This window comes from Penicillium diatomitis (genome assembly GCF_028827545.1).
Source record: "Penicillium diatomitis strain IBT 30728 chromosome Unknown utg000012l_segment0_segment0, whole genome shotgun sequence".
In the NCBI taxonomy this organism is placed as follows: Eukaryota; Fungi; Ascomycota; class Eurotiomycetes; order Eurotiales; family Aspergillaceae; genus Penicillium; species Penicillium diatomitis.
In genome coordinates, this window is record NW_026623184.1 from 1,104,288 (window position 1) to 1,121,621 (window position 17,334).

The window sequence follows — 17,334 nt, forward strand, 5'->3', positions numbered from 1 at the left end:
CTCCATCAATTACTAATCATCAACGGGGACGGGTGAATAAAGTGCCCGCTTTCACCATTCGAGCAGTGTTTTATGATGCATTTACCCCACACGCCATCTTTGCGTTGCGTCATGCACGGCAATCGAAACGAAGCTCAAGTGGAGCCGTGATCGGATGGGCGAGAAGCCGGCGGGAGGCCGGCATCAGCCGGAACGGCGGGGGTAGTAGGGCTTTGCCGAGAGTATCACGAAAGATCAGTTCCAGTCTCCAATACACTTTCCTCGATCAAATGAGAGTCCTAACCACCAGTTGAGATAGTAAGATGCTCAATGTTCTTCGCCGAATCGATCGAACCCAGCATTACTTCGAGGACTATCTTCGTCTCTGATTTGTCGAGGCTTGGCTTCGGTCTGGACAGTTGAATGAATAATTCAATCGTTTTGATTGTGATTATTACATTATATATGGTACCAAGCTATATGTTCACATTCACAGGACTAGACAACGAGCGCAACGAAAGCTGCCATCACCAAGCTCATCAACTGGAACAAGGATGGACCCATTGAAGGCGAAGCAGCGTTGAACTGGGCGTTACCAGTGCTTCCAGTGGAAGAGCTTGTTGCCGTGGTGGTTGCTGTGTTGACATAGGGGATGGAGGTAGCTGACTGACCGCGGAGGGTGGTCATGATGGATGAAGGCACGGGAGTGGATGATCCTGTGAATCCCATGCAGCTGCTGCCATGGCATGGCTGACCAGCGACCGAGGTAGCACTGACCGGGCTAACACCATGGTTGGTGCCAGTCTGGGCACTGTTGGTAGCGCTCCCGTGAGAGGGACCGGAGCCAGATGAGCCAGATGAGTCAGAGCCCGGCGAGCCTGAAGCAGATGAGCCAGAGCCGGAAGATCCAGAGCTAGAACCAGTTGTAGGAACTGGATAGACGGTGTATACAGAGGTACCAACAACCAGAGTCTCAGTGGTAACGTAAGTGCCTGGGAAAGCGGTGGCAGTGGAGATGCGAGTGCTGAGAACAGTGGAGGTGATGACCGACGGACCATTGTCAGGCTTGGTTGCCTGGCCGGTGGGCACGCTTCCTGCGGTTACTGGGCAGACCGTGGTGGTTACTACTAGGGTCTCGGTAGTGATGTAAGTGGTCTTTTGCGAAGCAGGACAGTTGTGCACAGTTGTGGGACAGGCAGTGATAGTGGAGGTACGAGTCGTGAAGACGGTCGACGTAGTTTGTGGGACGGAATCGCTGGACTGAGCCGGTTGAGAGGTTACAGGGGCAAGAGATGTCACTTGAGACACTGCACCGCTGGACTGAGTCGGAGTCGTAACAATAGCGGTTGATCCATGAGGCACGGGCGTACTCGAGTGCATAGTCACCGAGACGGAAACCACGGGGGTGGACTGCGGGATTGGCTTGCATGACCGAGTATGCTTATGCCACGGGACGGGCTTATACGTCCAGTGATGGCGATGATGAGGGTCGTGGTGATGCAGATGGACCGGTGTCGAGCTAGGGCTCGCGGGGAAAGAAGGAGTGACTGTACGGGATCTCACGGCGAGGGCGCCATCAACCAACAACATGGTGAGAACACATCCTTTAAGTAGGTCCAACATGACGGTGAGAAGAAGTATGATAGGTGATGGAAACGAGTGAAATCAGCCTAACAGCCAACCGTCTGGGCAAGAGAAAGAGAGCAAGAAAAAAGAGTGAATGGAGGACGCAGATGAGGGAACTCGGACGAGAAAAACAGCCGGTAGTCGAGGCTGATATACCTCGAAAATTCGCAGATTCGCACCTGGTCGGAGCGTCGCATCCATTCCCCCAAACGTGGTGTACATTAGCTGAGATTCTTGGAAACTACGGTAGTCAAATCAATAGTTCCGCACATACGAGAGGCCCCGTCTGGTCTTCGGTCCGACCGATTGGATGCCACGATGAGATTCCCAATTAAGCGACTAGGTTTTAGGCTTAGCAGAGACTCCAATCGTACGCCACATCCGATTGAGAACCACACGAGGTGAAAGAAGCCGACGGACGGGCCGCCACAATTCAGGAACAGGAAGTTACCATCTCCCCAGGTCCCAGGGGCAATTCTTGCCGACGTGGAAAAGTATCGACGGAGATCTTATAAATACGGATGGCACTTCCAAAGGATGAACGAACCAAAGAAGCAGGCCACGGGGAAATTGTGGTTCAACGGTCGTGCAGCTTTCAACCAGGTCACGAGGGTGGATATTCTCCAGAATGAAGACTCAACAGCTACAGAATGCTGCCATTGCCGGCTTGACCAGCTTGTTCGTCGGCCAAGCATCAGCCACTTCTCGCGTGGCTTCCTCAAGTTCAATCCCATCTCCTTCATCTTTCCCTCCTCACATCTCGGTGGAATGTCACACTCGCCTGGCGACCACCTCGGTTGCGGTCGTTCCCACCTCGACCGTGACTCGTACTATTCAGGATCACAATCCCGTGGTCGTCTACGTGACCACACAGGAGACCATCACAACCACTCCGTCGGTGGTGACTGAAGTCGAGACGAGCTTCGAGACCCTGACAGTCACCAGCATTGCATCTGCAATCACCGATACCTTCTCGACTACGTCAACAGTGTATTCCTATACCGTTGTCACTGTAACTCCTCCGCCCAGTAGGAGCACTGTCCTCATGACAACTACGACTACGCAGACGACCACCAGCACCATTCCTGCACCCGCAGGACTCACACCCCTCGTGGACTCATTGGTCCAGCCGACCTTTGTCAAAAGAGGTCTGGCCGATGACAATACCTGTCCTATTGGGCCCGATGATTACAAGTACCCTTCCGCCGTGAAGTGCATTGCAAAACTCACTGTGACGCCCACCACTACATCGACTGTCACGGCAGTCCCCCTCACAAACACCGCCAGCACGCCGGTGGTCACTACGACGTTGACCAGTACCCTGACCTCAACTTCTGTGGTCATCCCCGAAGAGGTCTCAGTCACTCTGAGTTACAGCACCACCTTGCAGCAAACGTTGACCACTCGTGGAATTCCCACCTATACGGTGGTCACGGCGACCACGACACAGACGGCAACTGTCTCGGCGACTCCAGTGTACAATGCCTGTCTTTCAAACAATATCGGTGGAGGTAGCCCCCTCGGCCCAGAGTATGGGCCAATCGCTGGTAAAGTAGTCGACGCCCTCTATTTCTCGTCCCTTCCCGGTGCATTCTTCAATACCGTGGCCACGTCTTCTGCCTACGACTGCTGCGTCCAATGTCAGGGGAACCCTCATTGTGCGGGGTCTTTCTATACCACTAACGATTGTTACTTGGTCACCACTACCGTCTGCTCGTCTTCGTCTCATATTCATGCTCAGGCCGACAACGGCGCCGGCGGATTTGACATCAGCAACGGACCATGCGGCACTTATGTTCTTGGAACCTCATAGAAAATCAAAGTCCTTCAGCAGCCGCGTACCCAAGAGGCGAGTGCTAAGTTCTTGAGTGATCGTGACCTTAGGAGAGCTAGGATGTCTGGTCGAAACAATGCCACTAGATAGGACAGAAAATATGATTTAATCACTTAATACCAACTTGCTTCTTCTCCTACCTGGCCTTGCTTGGATCTTTGCATTCAATTACCTATAAGAAGTCCCCATTGAAAACGCACACACTCACTGGTTGTCGACATTTTCATACCAGAACAGATTACCTCGGTCTTCAAGAGTTCATAATGGGAGGCCGACGGAAACGGGATAGGATACGAATACTTCCTTACGTAGAACCGCAGAAATAGAGCATTCACGTCACCTTCGCAAACAATACGATATTTGATCATCTCACGGATACCTAGGTAGACATACGACCCACCAATACTGGGGTATTATGGAGAGGGGCAAATCCGCCAGTCTTAGGTAACGTGGGGGTGGTCGATTTCCAAAATTTCTCTATTTGGGGACACGGGCTTATCTCTGTCGCAAGCTGAGTTCTCGCAGTAGACGGGATCCAAATCGATCGCCTACCTGGTGAGAAGTTTTGCCGCCTCAGGTTGGCGACGTTCGACCACGGCCTATGGATACACTGGTGCTTCGATAGATTTATTTCGATCTCGTATGGTCATGCTGAAAGCTTGTGGGATGTGTTCACACAAACAGACGGGAGCAGGTGAATATCAGCAAGAGTAACGGATTCCAGGCGTTCTATATAGCGAGGCTTCGATCTGAGCTGAAGGCTTGAGTGATATTCTCATCGTAGAACGTCAACGTGAGCAAGCCAGAAGATGGCTGTGCTGGACAAGCTGAACTTCTCTCAATGCCAAGTGTCGGCAAATGATGACCTCCATGGCCCCTCCACCCCCCGCAAATGTGAGCCTCAACCTTTTACATATCCGCTGGCAGGTCGCATTTCGAACTTCTGAATAACGAGATGGAAATCCCTGCAGAGGTATATGACCATGTGCGTTCCCCATGCTTACGTACTCCAGCAAGCTTGAGTCGTGCGACTGGTAGCTAAACAGATGGCCCCTACAGATTGTACATCATTTCTGGAATATTCACAATACAGAGTCTATGTATCCGGTATACTACGCCAGATATTACTGCTTTAGGAGAGAGGTGATTCGGCGAGACTTAGCCGCTCTTCGGCTTGTCAGCAGAGCTTTCTGCAGCAGCGCTTCGCGGTGGCTGTTCATGCATATCATTGCGAATTCTGCTTCTCACCCTTCAAAAACACCACCGCTGACAAGACTCTTGAGGATATCTCAGAGTCCACATGCTCACCACGTGCGCCAAATCGACATTGGATTCAGAACAGCAGATGAGTCATATGTTGAGGACTTGTCGACGAATTTATCAGATCTTCTCGTCAAATTTCCCAATCTTGCTGCTCTTGAGTTTGATGGGCCTCCCTCGTTGCTTTCACGAGTTCACAAAAGAGTTTATATGGAGACTATCGCGTCGGTACTACACCATGTGCCGCTCCCGAATCTGAAGGAACTTGAACTCAGGTTTTCTTTTCCGCAGGACTTTGCACGTTTCTTGCCAGAGCCCCCAAGTCCTTCGCAGATCCCGCTTGGAGATGTCATGCGACGTCTCCGCCATCTTGAGCTATGCCTAGATGCAGATATTGAGGGATTGGAAATTCGGCACGGGCGATTAGAGCCCTCCATTTTCCCAGACGATACTTCTACATCGTCTCAATTCTTCAGACTGGCTGAGGCTGCATCCAATCTCAAGTCGCTTGCAATTCAATCTTGGCATATCCTGGATGTCGACCATCTCGTCATTCCACCTTCTCTGAGTCTGCGCACCCTTCGTCTACTTGGAGTCTCCATCTCGTTCAATGTTCTTCTGCGGCTCATTGACCGGGAATTCGCTCCGGAATTATCAGGATGCTATCTGTTCTTGGTTCGGTTGAAGTCTGGAAAATGGCCACAGGTATTACTGCACATGCGCAAATTGCCACGTCTTGTTGATTTCTATCTTGATTTCTGCGGATACTCGCCCCCACGGGCAGGATCAAGTTCGCATTTGGCCCCCGGACAGCCCGTGAGTTCTGAGCAGAGGTTGGAAGATGGAGCGGCGAATGCCTCCGACGACTCTGCACTGGCATTCTTACTGAAGCATGTCAATTCGAACAGGATTTCGAGGGGACTTCAGCCTTTTGATGACACAGAGTATCGGTCGATGCCGGAGAGGCATATGGCTTAGTAACATTTTCGAGTTTGAACAAAAGAGGCGTGTTCCCCGGTTTCGGGCTCTATGTGACGATTGAAATGTTTATCTTGAGATACGTATTTGAAAGCGTTCAAAGGACAGACTGTGGATTTGCGATGCATGTTACGTGGCATTTATGAGTTGTCCAAGTTGGAAACTTCAGCGTCTCAATGTAGACTGGCCCCTTCTGAACCCATGCCCAACCAAAGTCTTGGCGCCAAGGACTGGAGAAAGGGGGGTGTTTCCCAGAATCTCGTATCGAGCACGGACGGCGGCGCTTCCGGCAGCTTCTTTTCTCGAGTACGCTGAAGAAGAGGGAGCAATTGAAGCCCTCGAGTACACTGCCCAACTTTGACGGGGACCCGTGAATGAGGTAGACGTCTGATATTTTCCATATTGTGGTAATGTGTCTCGTGGAAATCACATAATGCCAATAAAGTTTAATGTATTGGTCCGCCCGGTGCTGGAAACCCCCCGTATTCCAACTTGGGGGCTCTGCCTGAACCAGTCACGGTGACTGATGTGGCCCAGATATCTAGTCGCGCATTTCGACTCTAGCAATAGGAAAGCGTAGACTTGGCGCGTCCATATCGACAGTGTCTAAAGCACTCCTCGACCTGTCAATCTTGTCAGTCTTAACTCATCTCAGTAGGTGGTTTAAATGAAATGCTGCCCTGCAAGACTCCTTCGGCAAGCGGACCTGCAGCCATTCTGATCAGATCTGCTATAGTGGTTGACAAACAGTCCTTCATTCCAGTTCGCCTTGGAGTACATTTAGAGCAAATAAAGGATCAGTAGACTCCTTGAGCATCGCTCATTACTTGAGTCGCTGAAAACATCAACGAAATTGTGGTGACCGAGGGTTACTTCTGTGTTCAATAGGTGACCGGCGTGTCATGAATTGCGGGGCTGGTCCGTTCCTGATTTCAACGCACTGGTCTTGTTGTTTGAAGCTCTAGGACAACGCATTAGGTTCAACATGAAAGTCCACAAACAGAGCTGTCCAAAGCAGCAACCTGACTCGGTCACTTGAAAGATCCTCGGTTAAACCGACCGGCCTTGAGACCACTTGTCGAGCTTGGGATCAATGGCCTCCCTTAGCTCCCTTGGCGATGGACTGATGCATTCAGTCTCGCTTGCATCAACTATCGGTCAGTTGTCTTTCGTCATCTGGGGCTCTCTAGAGACTTGCGATCAAAAACAGACTGCTTGATTCGATTGCTTTGGTCCCCACTTGGCGGGTGCTGCCTGCGAGCGCGCAGGCAGCAGCGGCCCTGGTAGCCTCGATTTTCAGGCCAGCCAGGGTCTGTAGCTCTCGTGGCCCAACTTTAAAAAGCTCGAATCAATCCAGTGCTGACTAGCATCATCGCCAAGAAATAAAAATCCCTGCTCATCTTGAGGGTTTCCTCCCCTTCTCTCGCAAATCTCTGCTCAATAGGACTGCCGGATTTCGCAGAATTGGTGTTCCCTCAGTCACCCACTGAACATCCTCGAACTCGTTACTGCAATCTCCACCCCTCGAATCCGCCTCGGAGCGGCGCTGCGATCGACAAGATACGGACTCACCGTATCCTTTTCTCCCCTAATCCGTGGAAGTCTCCATTTCTCCAGTCGGAAGATCTACTCGCGTCAGTTCATCAAAATCTAAGTAGTAATGGCGCCGCGAAAATTTGCAAGCTTCGTGGTGGCTGTCAGTGGCACTGTGCCTGGCTACAAACAAGGTAAAATTGACTTTCATGCCAATCGACGTTCCCCGACCGTTCCCCAATTCCCCTCCCCCTGGATCACGACCAACCCCACAGTCAAGTGGAGTTGAGGCTGACTATGGACATTCCTCTTCCCGTGCAGCGGACATTAGAGGATTGGTCGAAAATCAGGGTGCCACGTTCACATCCACAGTCACTGAGGAGTGTACGCACCTGATCACGACGCTGAAGGAAGTGGAGAAGAAAACCACCAAATGTGAGTCCTAATCATGGAATTCAATGTGCAGGTCATGTTGCGGTACTGACTGCCCGGGTCTAGATTTGGCCGCGTCCCAGCTGCCCAAATGCAAAATTGTCTCCATTGACTGGCTTTTGGCCTCGTCTCAGAAGAAAAATGCGATCGCCGAGAAGCCTTATCTCTTGGACGCGGGTGCAACAGCTGATGCGGGTGTTGCGGACAACGAAAGTAAGCAGAGCGCTAGGCGTGCCACTCGAAAAGCTCCAGCGAATTCTGTGGACAGGGATCTCGTCGCCGTCGACGGCAATCTCAAGAAAGACGAGGATGAAGAGGATGACGAGACGGCAAAGAAGGCAATCAAGTCTGAAGAGCCAGCAAAGTCTGCGGAGAAGCGCAAGATCAAGGAAGAGGACGATGATGCACAAGGGATCCCGTCCAGCAAAAAACGAAAAATAGCTCCAGGCGCAGCCCCAAAAGCACCTCCAAAGGCCTTGGTGGTTCCCGTGGACTCCAAGTTCCTTCTGCAAGAGCCCAAGTTCAAGAGTGAGTCGCCAAGCTATCAATTTCTTGACATTCAAGACTGTGCGGTGGATTGCTGACGTCTAAATATAGATCCACAAATCTACATTGATTCCTCGGGTGTCATCTGGGATGCCACTTTGAACCAGACAAATGCGGGTGCGAACAACAACAAATTCTACGCCATCCAACTCATTCATTCCCCAAAGACTGATCAGTTTATCACCTGGACGCGATGGGGACGAGTGGGGGAGAGTGGCCAATCTGCGTCTTCCGGCATCGGTACATTCGCCCAGGCTCAAGCATTCTTCGAAAAGAAGTTCAAAGACAAGAGCGGACTGGCCTGGACCAATCGTCTCGACACTCCGAAGAACAATAAGTATACATATCTGGAACGAAATTACGAGGAGGATGAAGAAGAACAAAAAGAAGGAGATTCGAAAGACCAGAGCAAAGAGGGTACGAAGCAAGAAGCCACCGAATCGAAGCCACAGGTGCAAAGCAAGCTCGAGCAGCCTTTGCAGGATTTGATGGCGTTCATCTTCAATCAACAACACATGAACTCTGCGTTGGCGTCAATGTCGTATGATGCGCAGAAATTGCCCTTGGGAAAGCTCAGTGAGAGGACTCTTAAAGCAGGATTCTCGGTTTTGAAAGACCTCGCTGAGCTTCTCGGCGATCCCACATTGGCAACTTCGAAACATGGTCTTGATCTAGGACGAGCCCAAGAGTTTCTCAGCAACCGCTACTTCACATTGATCCCCCACGTTTTCGGGCGAAACAGGCCACCAATTCTGAACACAGATGCCATGATCAAGAAGGAGGTCGATCTGCTAGAAGCCTTGACAGATATGGACGTTTCAAACGAGATTCTCAAGGCGTCGAAGGACGCCGCTCAAGTCCATCCATTGGATCGTCAATTCGAGAGTCTGGGCATGAAGGAGATGACACAATGTGAGTACCAATCCTTCCTCCACCTAGCAAGGTCGAAGACCGTCCATGCTGACAAGTTTTTAGTGGATCACAAATCCACAGAATTCATCGAGCTGTCCGACTACCTCAACCACTCTCGTGGCGCGACTCATTCCCTCCGATACGAAGTGAGTTAACGCTCCAAGAACCTCACCCTTCTTATCCTGCTTCTCGGAAACCCCCTTCCACCCCCCTCACATCTAACCCCCAACCTCCTCCCCCCAGGTCATCGACATTTTCCGCATCGAACGCCAAGGCGAAACAGACCGCTTCACCAACTCCCCCTACTCGAATCTCGAAAGGAGCAACCGACGCCTCCTCTGGCACGGCTCCCGCAGCACCAATTTCGGCGGCATTCTCAGTCAAGGTCTCCGCATCGCACCCCCCGAAGCGCCCGTCAACGGCTACATGTTCGGCAAGGGCGTCTATCTCGCCGACATGTCCAGCAAATCCGCCAACTACTGCTGCTCCTACTACAGCGACAACAAGGGCCTGCTCCTTCTATGCGACACCGAGCTCGGCGATCCCATGTACGAGCTCGTCAACGCCAATTCATCGGCTGCTTCGCATTGTAAGAGCGCGGGGAGCATCGCCACGCTCGGTAAGGGAGGTCATATCCCGGCTGCATGGAAGGATGCGGGTGTTGTCAATGCGGATCTGGAGGGCGTGAAGATTCCAGACGTGAGTTGCGGGACGGCGGAGCGAGACGGAACGCAGGCTTATCTGCAGTATAATGAGTATATCGTGTATGACGTGGCGCAGATTCGGCAGCGGTATCTGTTCTACGTGAACATGAAGTGAGGGTGCGAGTGTGCGCGGTGTTTCATTCTCATGTATCTTTGTTTGTGATTGGAAATAGTCTATTCCTTGGCTTAGCGTGTTTATGGTCCGGAGCAACATTCGACATTCAATCGCTTTGGACTTCCTTTCGGGTTCGATAAATGATTACCCAGAGCGGACGCGGCGATAATCTTCGCCCTGAGAAGTGTACCCAGTACACGAGGATGAATCATCTCCTTGAGTACCAACCTACCATGGAAAGCTTTCAACGCACATGTAATGACCTGCCAATCACAGAGGCGTCGTCAGCCTCAATGAAAAACAAATAGACCTGGTAATACGAATGGTGACTACAGACATGAATACAAAAATCTCTCTCTTGAGTCTCCATTTGAAGAGTTCTTTCACTTGTTCTCCGACCAAATACGAAATGATGGTTCGCAAGACCACATAGACTCTAGACTCGATATCCTTAGGATGCGAATAAACACGCATGTGAAACATTAAGAAGCCCGGATTAGATAGTCAGTCATTATAGAATGCTTCACGCCCAGAGGAACAGAGCCGCGAATCCCAAATTCTTCGTGCCAACTCAAGGATGTCAAAATCGGAGGTAGGAACAGCACATGATGATTGCAGCGCACAGTCAGTGACGCAACTGAGAAAGAATGTCGTCCATGCCTAAAGAAGCTTTCTTCAGAAATTAGGCCGGAAAACAGCGGAAAGTAGAGGATAGAAAAGAAAACGAAACGCAAGGCGCAAAATGCAGTCAACAACATTTGGACCTGTGGATTCGGTGCCGTCGTGCATACTTAGGACAGATCGATTAATATAATGGGCTGGATATCATCACCAGCTAATAAGCATTATTCCGACATTGGCCAAGGGGGTAATTTTTTCAGGGACAATAAGCACAAATCGCCAAAATAGACACCAGTGAGGGAAGAGACGCGAACGAGCTGACACCGGGAGATTAGAAGATGACAAAGCGCTTCTGTTTGGTTTTATCTGTTCCAACAAAACAACGTGTTAGCCTCGAGGTCAGGATGGTTTGCACCACGAACCAAGTGCAGAAACGTGGAAATCGATCTCAGTCTCAATCAACTCACCATGACCACTACCACCTCCCCGTGATTTGCCGCCGCCTCGAGCAGCCGTCGCGGGATTCGCACCGTCCGCAGCTGCCCGAATCGCAGCAATCCGTTGCTTTGCGCGCTCATCGCCTTGCTCCGCGGCTCGGACGTACCAGACGTTAGCTTCAAGCGGATCACGTCGGCAACCGATGCCCATTTCGGTAAAGTAGCCCACGGCATACTGCGCTTTGACGAGGCCTGTTGTGATGCAAATGATGTTAGCCCCAGAATTTTCTCATATCGGTCCTTCGCAAGCCGAGTTCATCTTACCAAGGGCAGCGGCTCGCGTGGCCCATTCATACGCTTCATTTTCATCCTTTTCAAGGATCGGCTCAGCCCCCACGAGATACCATGCACACAACGCCATCATGGCCAGGGCATGGTGTCCGCTTTGCGCAGCAGTGGTGTAGAAGTGGATACTAAGAGCAGGATCTCGCGGACAGTTGAGTTTCCCATGCTCGTAAGCATCACCCATGCGGTACGCAGCTTCGACGTGACCCAGCTCCGCGGATTTGGTGAAGAGCTGCGCAGCGTATGACTCATCTTTGAAGACGTCATTTCCATCGCCGTGCTCGTGCATCAGTCCAAGCTCATAAGGGGCCGAGTTGTACTGCTCATCTGATGACTCTGTCGCTCGCTTCAGCCACGTCAGGCCGTCACGATATCGTTTGCCCAGACCCATGTCCCCGTTCAAGCAGGCTTTGGCCATACGCAGCATTGCCCCGGGGTGATTCTTCGACGCCGCTTGACGATAGAACTGCACGGCACGACCGCCATCCACACGCACACCCCAACCAAACTCGTAGCAGAGAGCCGTACGATAGCATGCCTCCACGTGGCCATGCTTGCTCGCTGCCAGGAAGTTGGGGAACGCGCGCTCATAGTCTTCCTTGCCTTTACTGAACAAGCCCGACGCATAGCCATCGGCAAGGTAGTATTGCGCAAATGGGTAGCTGCGGTCCGCTAGACGCTGCAGGATGGTCTTGGACTCGCGAAGCAACCGCTGGCGGGTGATGGCGTTGGAATCCTCCAGGTCGACGTTGGGCATCTCGCGCATCGCATTGATCATGAACACCGCGAATTCGTACTGGACGGCCGGTACGTCCGTTTTCTTGACATTGGCCAGGTACATATCGAAGGTCTTCTCATGACTCAGCAGAGAGGCGTGGTTCCCCACCGATGATTGCAGGTGGGAGTGATCGAGGTGCGCCGCGCTAGGGCCTGGTTGAGGATAAGAGCTGTGAAGAAGGTCTAGTACGGATAGGGGTCGGGTATCGGCTGACGCTGGAGAGTTTCGTGATGTGGATCGGGGTTGCAGATATGGTGATGCGGAGAGATTGCGGCGATGCTGCCCGACTCCCGATTCGGAAGTCGTGGAGTATTGGGACTGACGCTGTGCATTTCGGGTCCCGTGAACCGCCAGGTTATTAGAGGATCCGGCATTCTGGTCCCCAAGATTAATTCCCATGGTGGAATGCCGCACATTGGGTGGATTCTGCTGTTGCTTCTGCCGTTGATGATGATAAGCCAGAGGCTGATAATCCTCTGGACTTTGCGGACCGCTCTCTATGCTTCCGTGGGATGAGTCGGTAGGACTCGCTCGTTCATTCTCATGTGCGACCTTGCGCTTGTCGTCCCCTTGGCCAACGGAGTTGACCTGCTCGTCGACCATGGACCATGAACCACTGCTGCCGGGAGTGTGAGAGTGCGAGTGCGGTGATGTCAACTGCGGGACTTGAACCGATTCTCGTCGTTCCACCTGCTGAGACGATTGACTCGGACCATCGTTGATCGAAAGGTTGGCCAGTTGCGGCATCTGAAGTTGCGAGGGAGCAGGCACATTGTGAAAGTCCTCGACCTGAACCGAAGACGCTTGAGGGATATTCTTGTAAGCACGGTCGATGCGCACTGGCGAGGACGGCGAGGCTTGAATCCGGGCTGCTGACTCTGAGTTTTGAGTGCCCACTGCAAGAGGTTTGCGAGTGAATGGAGTAGGTGAGAGATGCGAAGGGATCGTGCGGGGAGTCGCCCCGGGCGAGGCGGAGGGAAAGGGCGGCGTTGACCGCAAATACGCCGGTGGGGGAGAGGGGATCGGAGGATGTTCCGCAGTCACTGGAGAGGCCATGTTTGCGACAGAAGCGAGTGCGGCTATTCGGAAAGGCGTGTCCGGTATGTCCTTGATCTTTTCTGCTCTGGTCGCTCAGCAGATTTGATGTCACTGACGCGCTCCGGCAATCACGCGATGCGCCGGACTCGAATTGACTGTCAGGACAGACGTCCAGTGTCTGACGCCCGGAATAGTGATTGCGAGATGCAAGTCAAGGCAGGCCGTGACGAAGGGTTGCGAATCGACACAGTGGGGACCGCAGTCCAGATAGCTTAGTTAAGGGTTGTGTGTGCAGACCACGCCGTCAACGGTGTCTTTGTCGCTCTCCGACCTCGTGACACTGCCGGGCAATACTTGGCTATGAAACTTCACAGTCGGCTCATCGGAGGAGGCTGATTCAGTGATGTTCGAGGGAGGATCGGATCGGCCCAGCCGCTGATGAATGATTCGTTCAGATCACGACCGAGGTGAATCAGCGCGCAGAGATGCCGCCGTGGTACCTAGGGTCGGACAAGGGAAGGCCTCCACCACCACAATCGAACAACTTTTGGCAACGTAAGCCGAGATGAGAATTTTGTGGAATGCGGTCTGCTTTGCTGGCACAGCGGTGACAGGAAAGGAGAGGGAAAAAAAAACGAGTGAAACTCCAAGCTGTCGGGGCACGATGGAGGCCGTGAAGCGAAGGGGGGGTGAGGGGGAGAAAGTGTTGCCGGTGGAGACGGACATCACAGAGAGTGGACACCCTTTCGGTCTGACGGGTGCACTGGTCTGAGTCTGAGTCTGACGGTCCCCATTTTGCATGTTGGAGATCCCTTTTCTGATTCAGAAAGTGGGCCCAATAATAAATTTAGGACCAGCATGCATGTATTTCTATTCCACCGGTGAGCCACGCGCTTGTGCTACGAGGCGACAGGACATGTCTTTGGAACGAGGATATCTCAAGTTATGCACACGCTCCCAGGCTCCTCATGACTGTACGTAGTACGTACAGGATTCGGTCTGTACTGTGAAGATTCAGTGAGTCGGACTCCAGCCACGGGCAGCCTTAGGGTTGTCATACCTTGTGAATAGCAGTGGCGGTCATGCTGCAGGCTGGTTGCCCTCTACCGCCCGATACAAAGAGCGCCGGGCTGCCAGTCAAGTCCGGAGTGCAACTTCCCCGGAGTAAACAACGGCAAAGCCATATATCCCTCCACACTAACGAGGTCAGGCAGGGCGACCTCCGTCCTGCACCGAGTCTGCCATGCTCGCGAGCCGCCATTCTCCTGCATGGGTGTGTTTTTTGGGTCTGGCGGTGTTGAGTCTTCCTTATTCGGTGCTTTGCCAAGTCTCTAGATACGGGTGATGCGTGGATGTCCTGCAGGGTATATGGGGATCGGCTCCGCAGACCTCGATCGTTTTCTCCCGATCCACCGAGATGTTCTTTGATCTTTCTTACTGCACATTCAACATTCAACATGAGGCACTTGGCACATTCGACGGCTGACCTCGTTTCATTCTCATCTCGAGTCCACTTGCTGTTTGGAAAGCTTGGATCTAAGAGGGGTTTACGGTGTCTCTCAACCCGCGCAAATTGCACAGTGCACCAGTAATTGAGTACTCACTACTACTCAGTACAGTAGTGAGTCGTGTTGTAGCCTTGTCTTCCTATAAGGGGGCCGGTGGCTTGTTGAAAAGTCTGGGGTTCACCTGACATGGTCCGCGCCGGCAGCATAGAATTCAGGGGGCGATCGGATGATTGGATCCATCTTTTGCATGACTCCGAGTTGCGACTCGGCTACAATGAGCGCATCTGCCTGAGTGATGACCGCCAAAGTATCTTCTTTGATCGCAGGCAAGAATCTTTTGCTCAACTGCCTTGACAGCTGCTGGACCTGATCTGACATGACTCAAGAACTCATCGTCATACTCCCCCAGTGTCTCACCACAATCTGAGCGACCATGACTGAGAGGCTGTGTGGCAGAGTGGGGGGAAAGAAAGGAAGAGACCAAAGCTCGGCCGTCATGCGGCGGTTCAGGATGGACTGTGGAGCACTGGAGGCGCACATGCGAAGCTAGTGCTACTACTAATACTAACATTCAGTCGTTCGTCTCTCCGCGCAAGTGAATGGTAATGGAGGGCCCCCCTCCCCTCCATCGAACCTATGAGAATCTACCGTGAGAGCCGGTGTGAGGACCCTCTCGCCAGCGTCGATTCAACTCGAGCTTACTCGGTGTCGGTCGACGCTAAACACACTAAGCTCAGCGAGGTCTCACTCCTGTCTCGGAGGGTTGAGCCGGCAGAGCAACGCAACCGTCAGGTCATTCGCCTTGTCAACGGAGAGTCCAATCTTGAGATCATCACGGAAGTCCCATCATGGAGAATAGGACGCGATCAGGGCGCCAACCTGATCGGCTTCCGCTGGTCAAGGACCGTCCAACCCCGTCTGGTAATGACGACCGGCGCGTGGCTTGGGTCCAGTGGGCACCTGGATGGAAAGTGACCGTGGATTGAGAAAAAAAAAAAAAGAATTGAGATGAGAAAAGATCTCATCGAGACAGACCCCACAGCGACCGCCGGTTTCCACTGTTTAAAGCACGCGGACTCGCGGAGGACTCGGATGGGCTCCAGCAGCGTAGCCGCAACAGCTTTTGATCATAAAATGAACGCCCGTGGAGGAAAGATCCATGTTCTTTCCATGTCAGAGAGTCTGATGCCTCGATGCATATTGCATAGACGGCTTAGCATGAAACCCAGCATCGGAGGCAACAGTCTCGTATTGTTGGGCATCGTTACTTGGCAGAAAGTCATGTTCTGCACATTAGAGGCCGAGCAAGACTTGGCTCCATGGACCTATGGTTGGTGGTTTTGGAGACGTTGAACCTCCATTGTACCATGTCCCGATGGCCCGTTCTTTCTCCACGATCGGTGGTTTTGTTTGTGGTTCTCGGTGTAAGATCCTGGATTGGAAGGACTTTACAATTATAAACAAGGAAAGGGACCATCAATTGGACAGCCGCGACCATGTCTCGATATTCTATAGTCTACAGTCTACACAACTGCCAAATGTCGATGTCGCATACATCATGGGTCTTGATTTCTTGGCCGTCGCCTCATCGAGGTTTTTCAAGTTGCTTATTGTTTTCTTTTTTCTCAAAATGATTGATTGCGCAATGCGCACGCGCACCGTGTGGGATTGACCTGTGTCACTGTCTGGATACGCTCACATAACCTTAATTCCATCCCCCGGTCGCGACTCGGCTCGGGATCAGTGATGATGGTCGCGATGTAGAGGGACCAGAGGCCTCATGTCGGTGTTTGTCACTGGAGTCTCATTTAGTACACTCAACATTATGAAACACTGTAGTGGAAGAGACGCCTCCTACGGTCAATCGCTTCATTACGGTCACATCGTTGTATGTGAGGGTAGGTATTAGGTAGTAAGTAGGTACTAACTAGGTCAGTAGGTCCAATTCACCTGCAATCTTCCACTGATAATCAGGGTCCTGATGGTTGATCTTCAGTGCCCTGTATAGAATTCATACTCCAGCAAATGTATCCGAGCGCTGCACCCTACAGCGACCCTTCCTCAACCCACCATGCCCCGGCCCAGCGATGATTTCGGGATTTGACACTTCGAATGAAATAACAGACACTCCTCTCAAACAGACTGGACACACCTGTCCTTGTCAACTTCCAAGATGCGGCTGGAAAACAGGCACCCATCCGATAGAGCACATGCACGAACATGTGAGGCTTCTCCGACAGATCCAGGTCGAGGTCCAGTCCAGGTCTGTGCATGGCCACCCTGCAGTCTGCACAGATACGAGCTCGAGACTTCAACCGGTGATCCGTACCGACGCCATCATTGCCGAAGCCCAGACCAGCAAATGCTTCGGTCTAGGTGGGGTTGGAATCTATCGCTTGCTACGACCTTCAATGCACCACCCTCCTGGACAGGATAGACGGGCAGAGTCCAACATCCAAAGTTATTCCGAGATCCTGACCATCACTGGTCCGATTGTTAGATGGCAGTGGTAAGAATCTTTGTGCTTACAAGGTGTCCGTCCTCTCGATCCGGCCGCAAGTCTGTATACTGAAAGGATTCGGATTGTATTTGGAACAAATTCACAATCTGTCATTCCGCCACTAGGCTCAACAGTAAAGTGGGCCTGGAGTTTCATCAAGGTGACCACTACCTAACGCTTCTTCTAGA

At 52.1% G+C, this 17,334-nt stretch overlaps 7 protein-coding genes across 7 annotated transcripts; 4 read left to right on the top strand and 3 right to left on the bottom strand.

Annotated features, from left to right (window-relative positions):
• Positions 1-477: 477 nt before the first annotated feature.
• Positions 478-1,569, bottom strand: N7539_008288 (uncharacterized protein; the record flags this gene model as incomplete). Its single annotated transcript, XM_056937888.1, has 1 exon — positions 478-1,569. The coding sequence occupies one exon, from the start codon at positions 1,567-1,569 to the stop codon at positions 478-480; it is 1,092 nt and encodes a 363-aa protein (XP_056786980.1).
• A 664-nt stretch (positions 1,570-2,233) lies between these two features.
• On the top strand, positions 2,234-3,418 carry N7539_008289 (uncharacterized protein; the record flags this gene model as incomplete). The annotated part of the gene is made up of 1 exon (XM_056937889.1): positions 2,234-3,418. The coding sequence occupies one exon, from the start codon at positions 2,234-2,236 to the stop codon at positions 3,416-3,418; it is 1,185 nt and encodes a 394-aa protein (XP_056786981.1).
• A 1,119-nt stretch (positions 3,419-4,537) lies between these two features.
• N7539_008290 (uncharacterized protein) lies at positions 4,538-5,677 on the top strand (the record flags this gene model as incomplete). Its single annotated transcript, XM_056937890.1, has 1 exon — positions 4,538-5,677. One exon carries the CDS (start codon positions 4,538-4,540, stop codon positions 5,675-5,677), a length of 1,140 nt encoding a protein of 379 aa, XP_056786982.1.
• A 1,660-nt stretch (positions 5,678-7,337) lies between these two features.
• Positions 7,338-9,919, top strand: N7539_008291 (uncharacterized protein; the record flags this gene model as incomplete). Its single annotated transcript, XM_056937891.1, has 6 exons — positions 7,338-7,404; positions 7,532-7,645; positions 7,709-8,170; positions 8,240-9,100; positions 9,164-9,246; positions 9,344-9,919. The coding sequence occupies 6 exons, from the start codon at positions 7,338-7,340 to the stop codon at positions 9,917-9,919; spliced, it is 2,163 nt and encodes a 720-aa protein (XP_056786983.1).
• A 952-nt stretch (positions 9,920-10,871) lies between these two features.
• Positions 10,872-13,156, bottom strand: chs3 (putative chitin synthase activator (Chs3); the record flags this gene model as incomplete). Its single annotated transcript, XM_056937892.1, has 3 exons — positions 10,872-10,906; positions 11,008-11,229; positions 11,302-13,156. The coding sequence occupies 3 exons, from the start codon at positions 13,154-13,156 to the stop codon at positions 10,872-10,874; spliced, it is 2,112 nt and encodes a 703-aa protein (XP_056786984.1).
• Positions 13,157-14,823: 1,667 nt separating this feature from the next.
• Positions 14,824-15,081, bottom strand: N7539_008293 (uncharacterized protein; the record flags this gene model as incomplete). The annotated part of the gene is made up of 2 exons (XM_056937893.1): positions 14,824-15,012; positions 15,064-15,081. The coding sequence occupies 2 exons, from the start codon at positions 15,079-15,081 to the stop codon at positions 14,824-14,826; spliced, it is 207 nt and encodes a 68-aa protein (XP_056786985.1).
• A 201-nt stretch (positions 15,082-15,282) lies between these two features.
• On the top strand, positions 15,283-15,621 carry N7539_008294 (uncharacterized protein; the record flags this gene model as incomplete). Its single annotated transcript, XM_056937894.1, has 1 exon — positions 15,283-15,621. One exon carries the CDS (start codon positions 15,283-15,285, stop codon positions 15,619-15,621), a length of 339 nt encoding a protein of 112 aa, XP_056786986.1.
• Between the last annotated feature and the right edge of the window lie 1,713 nt (positions 15,622-17,334).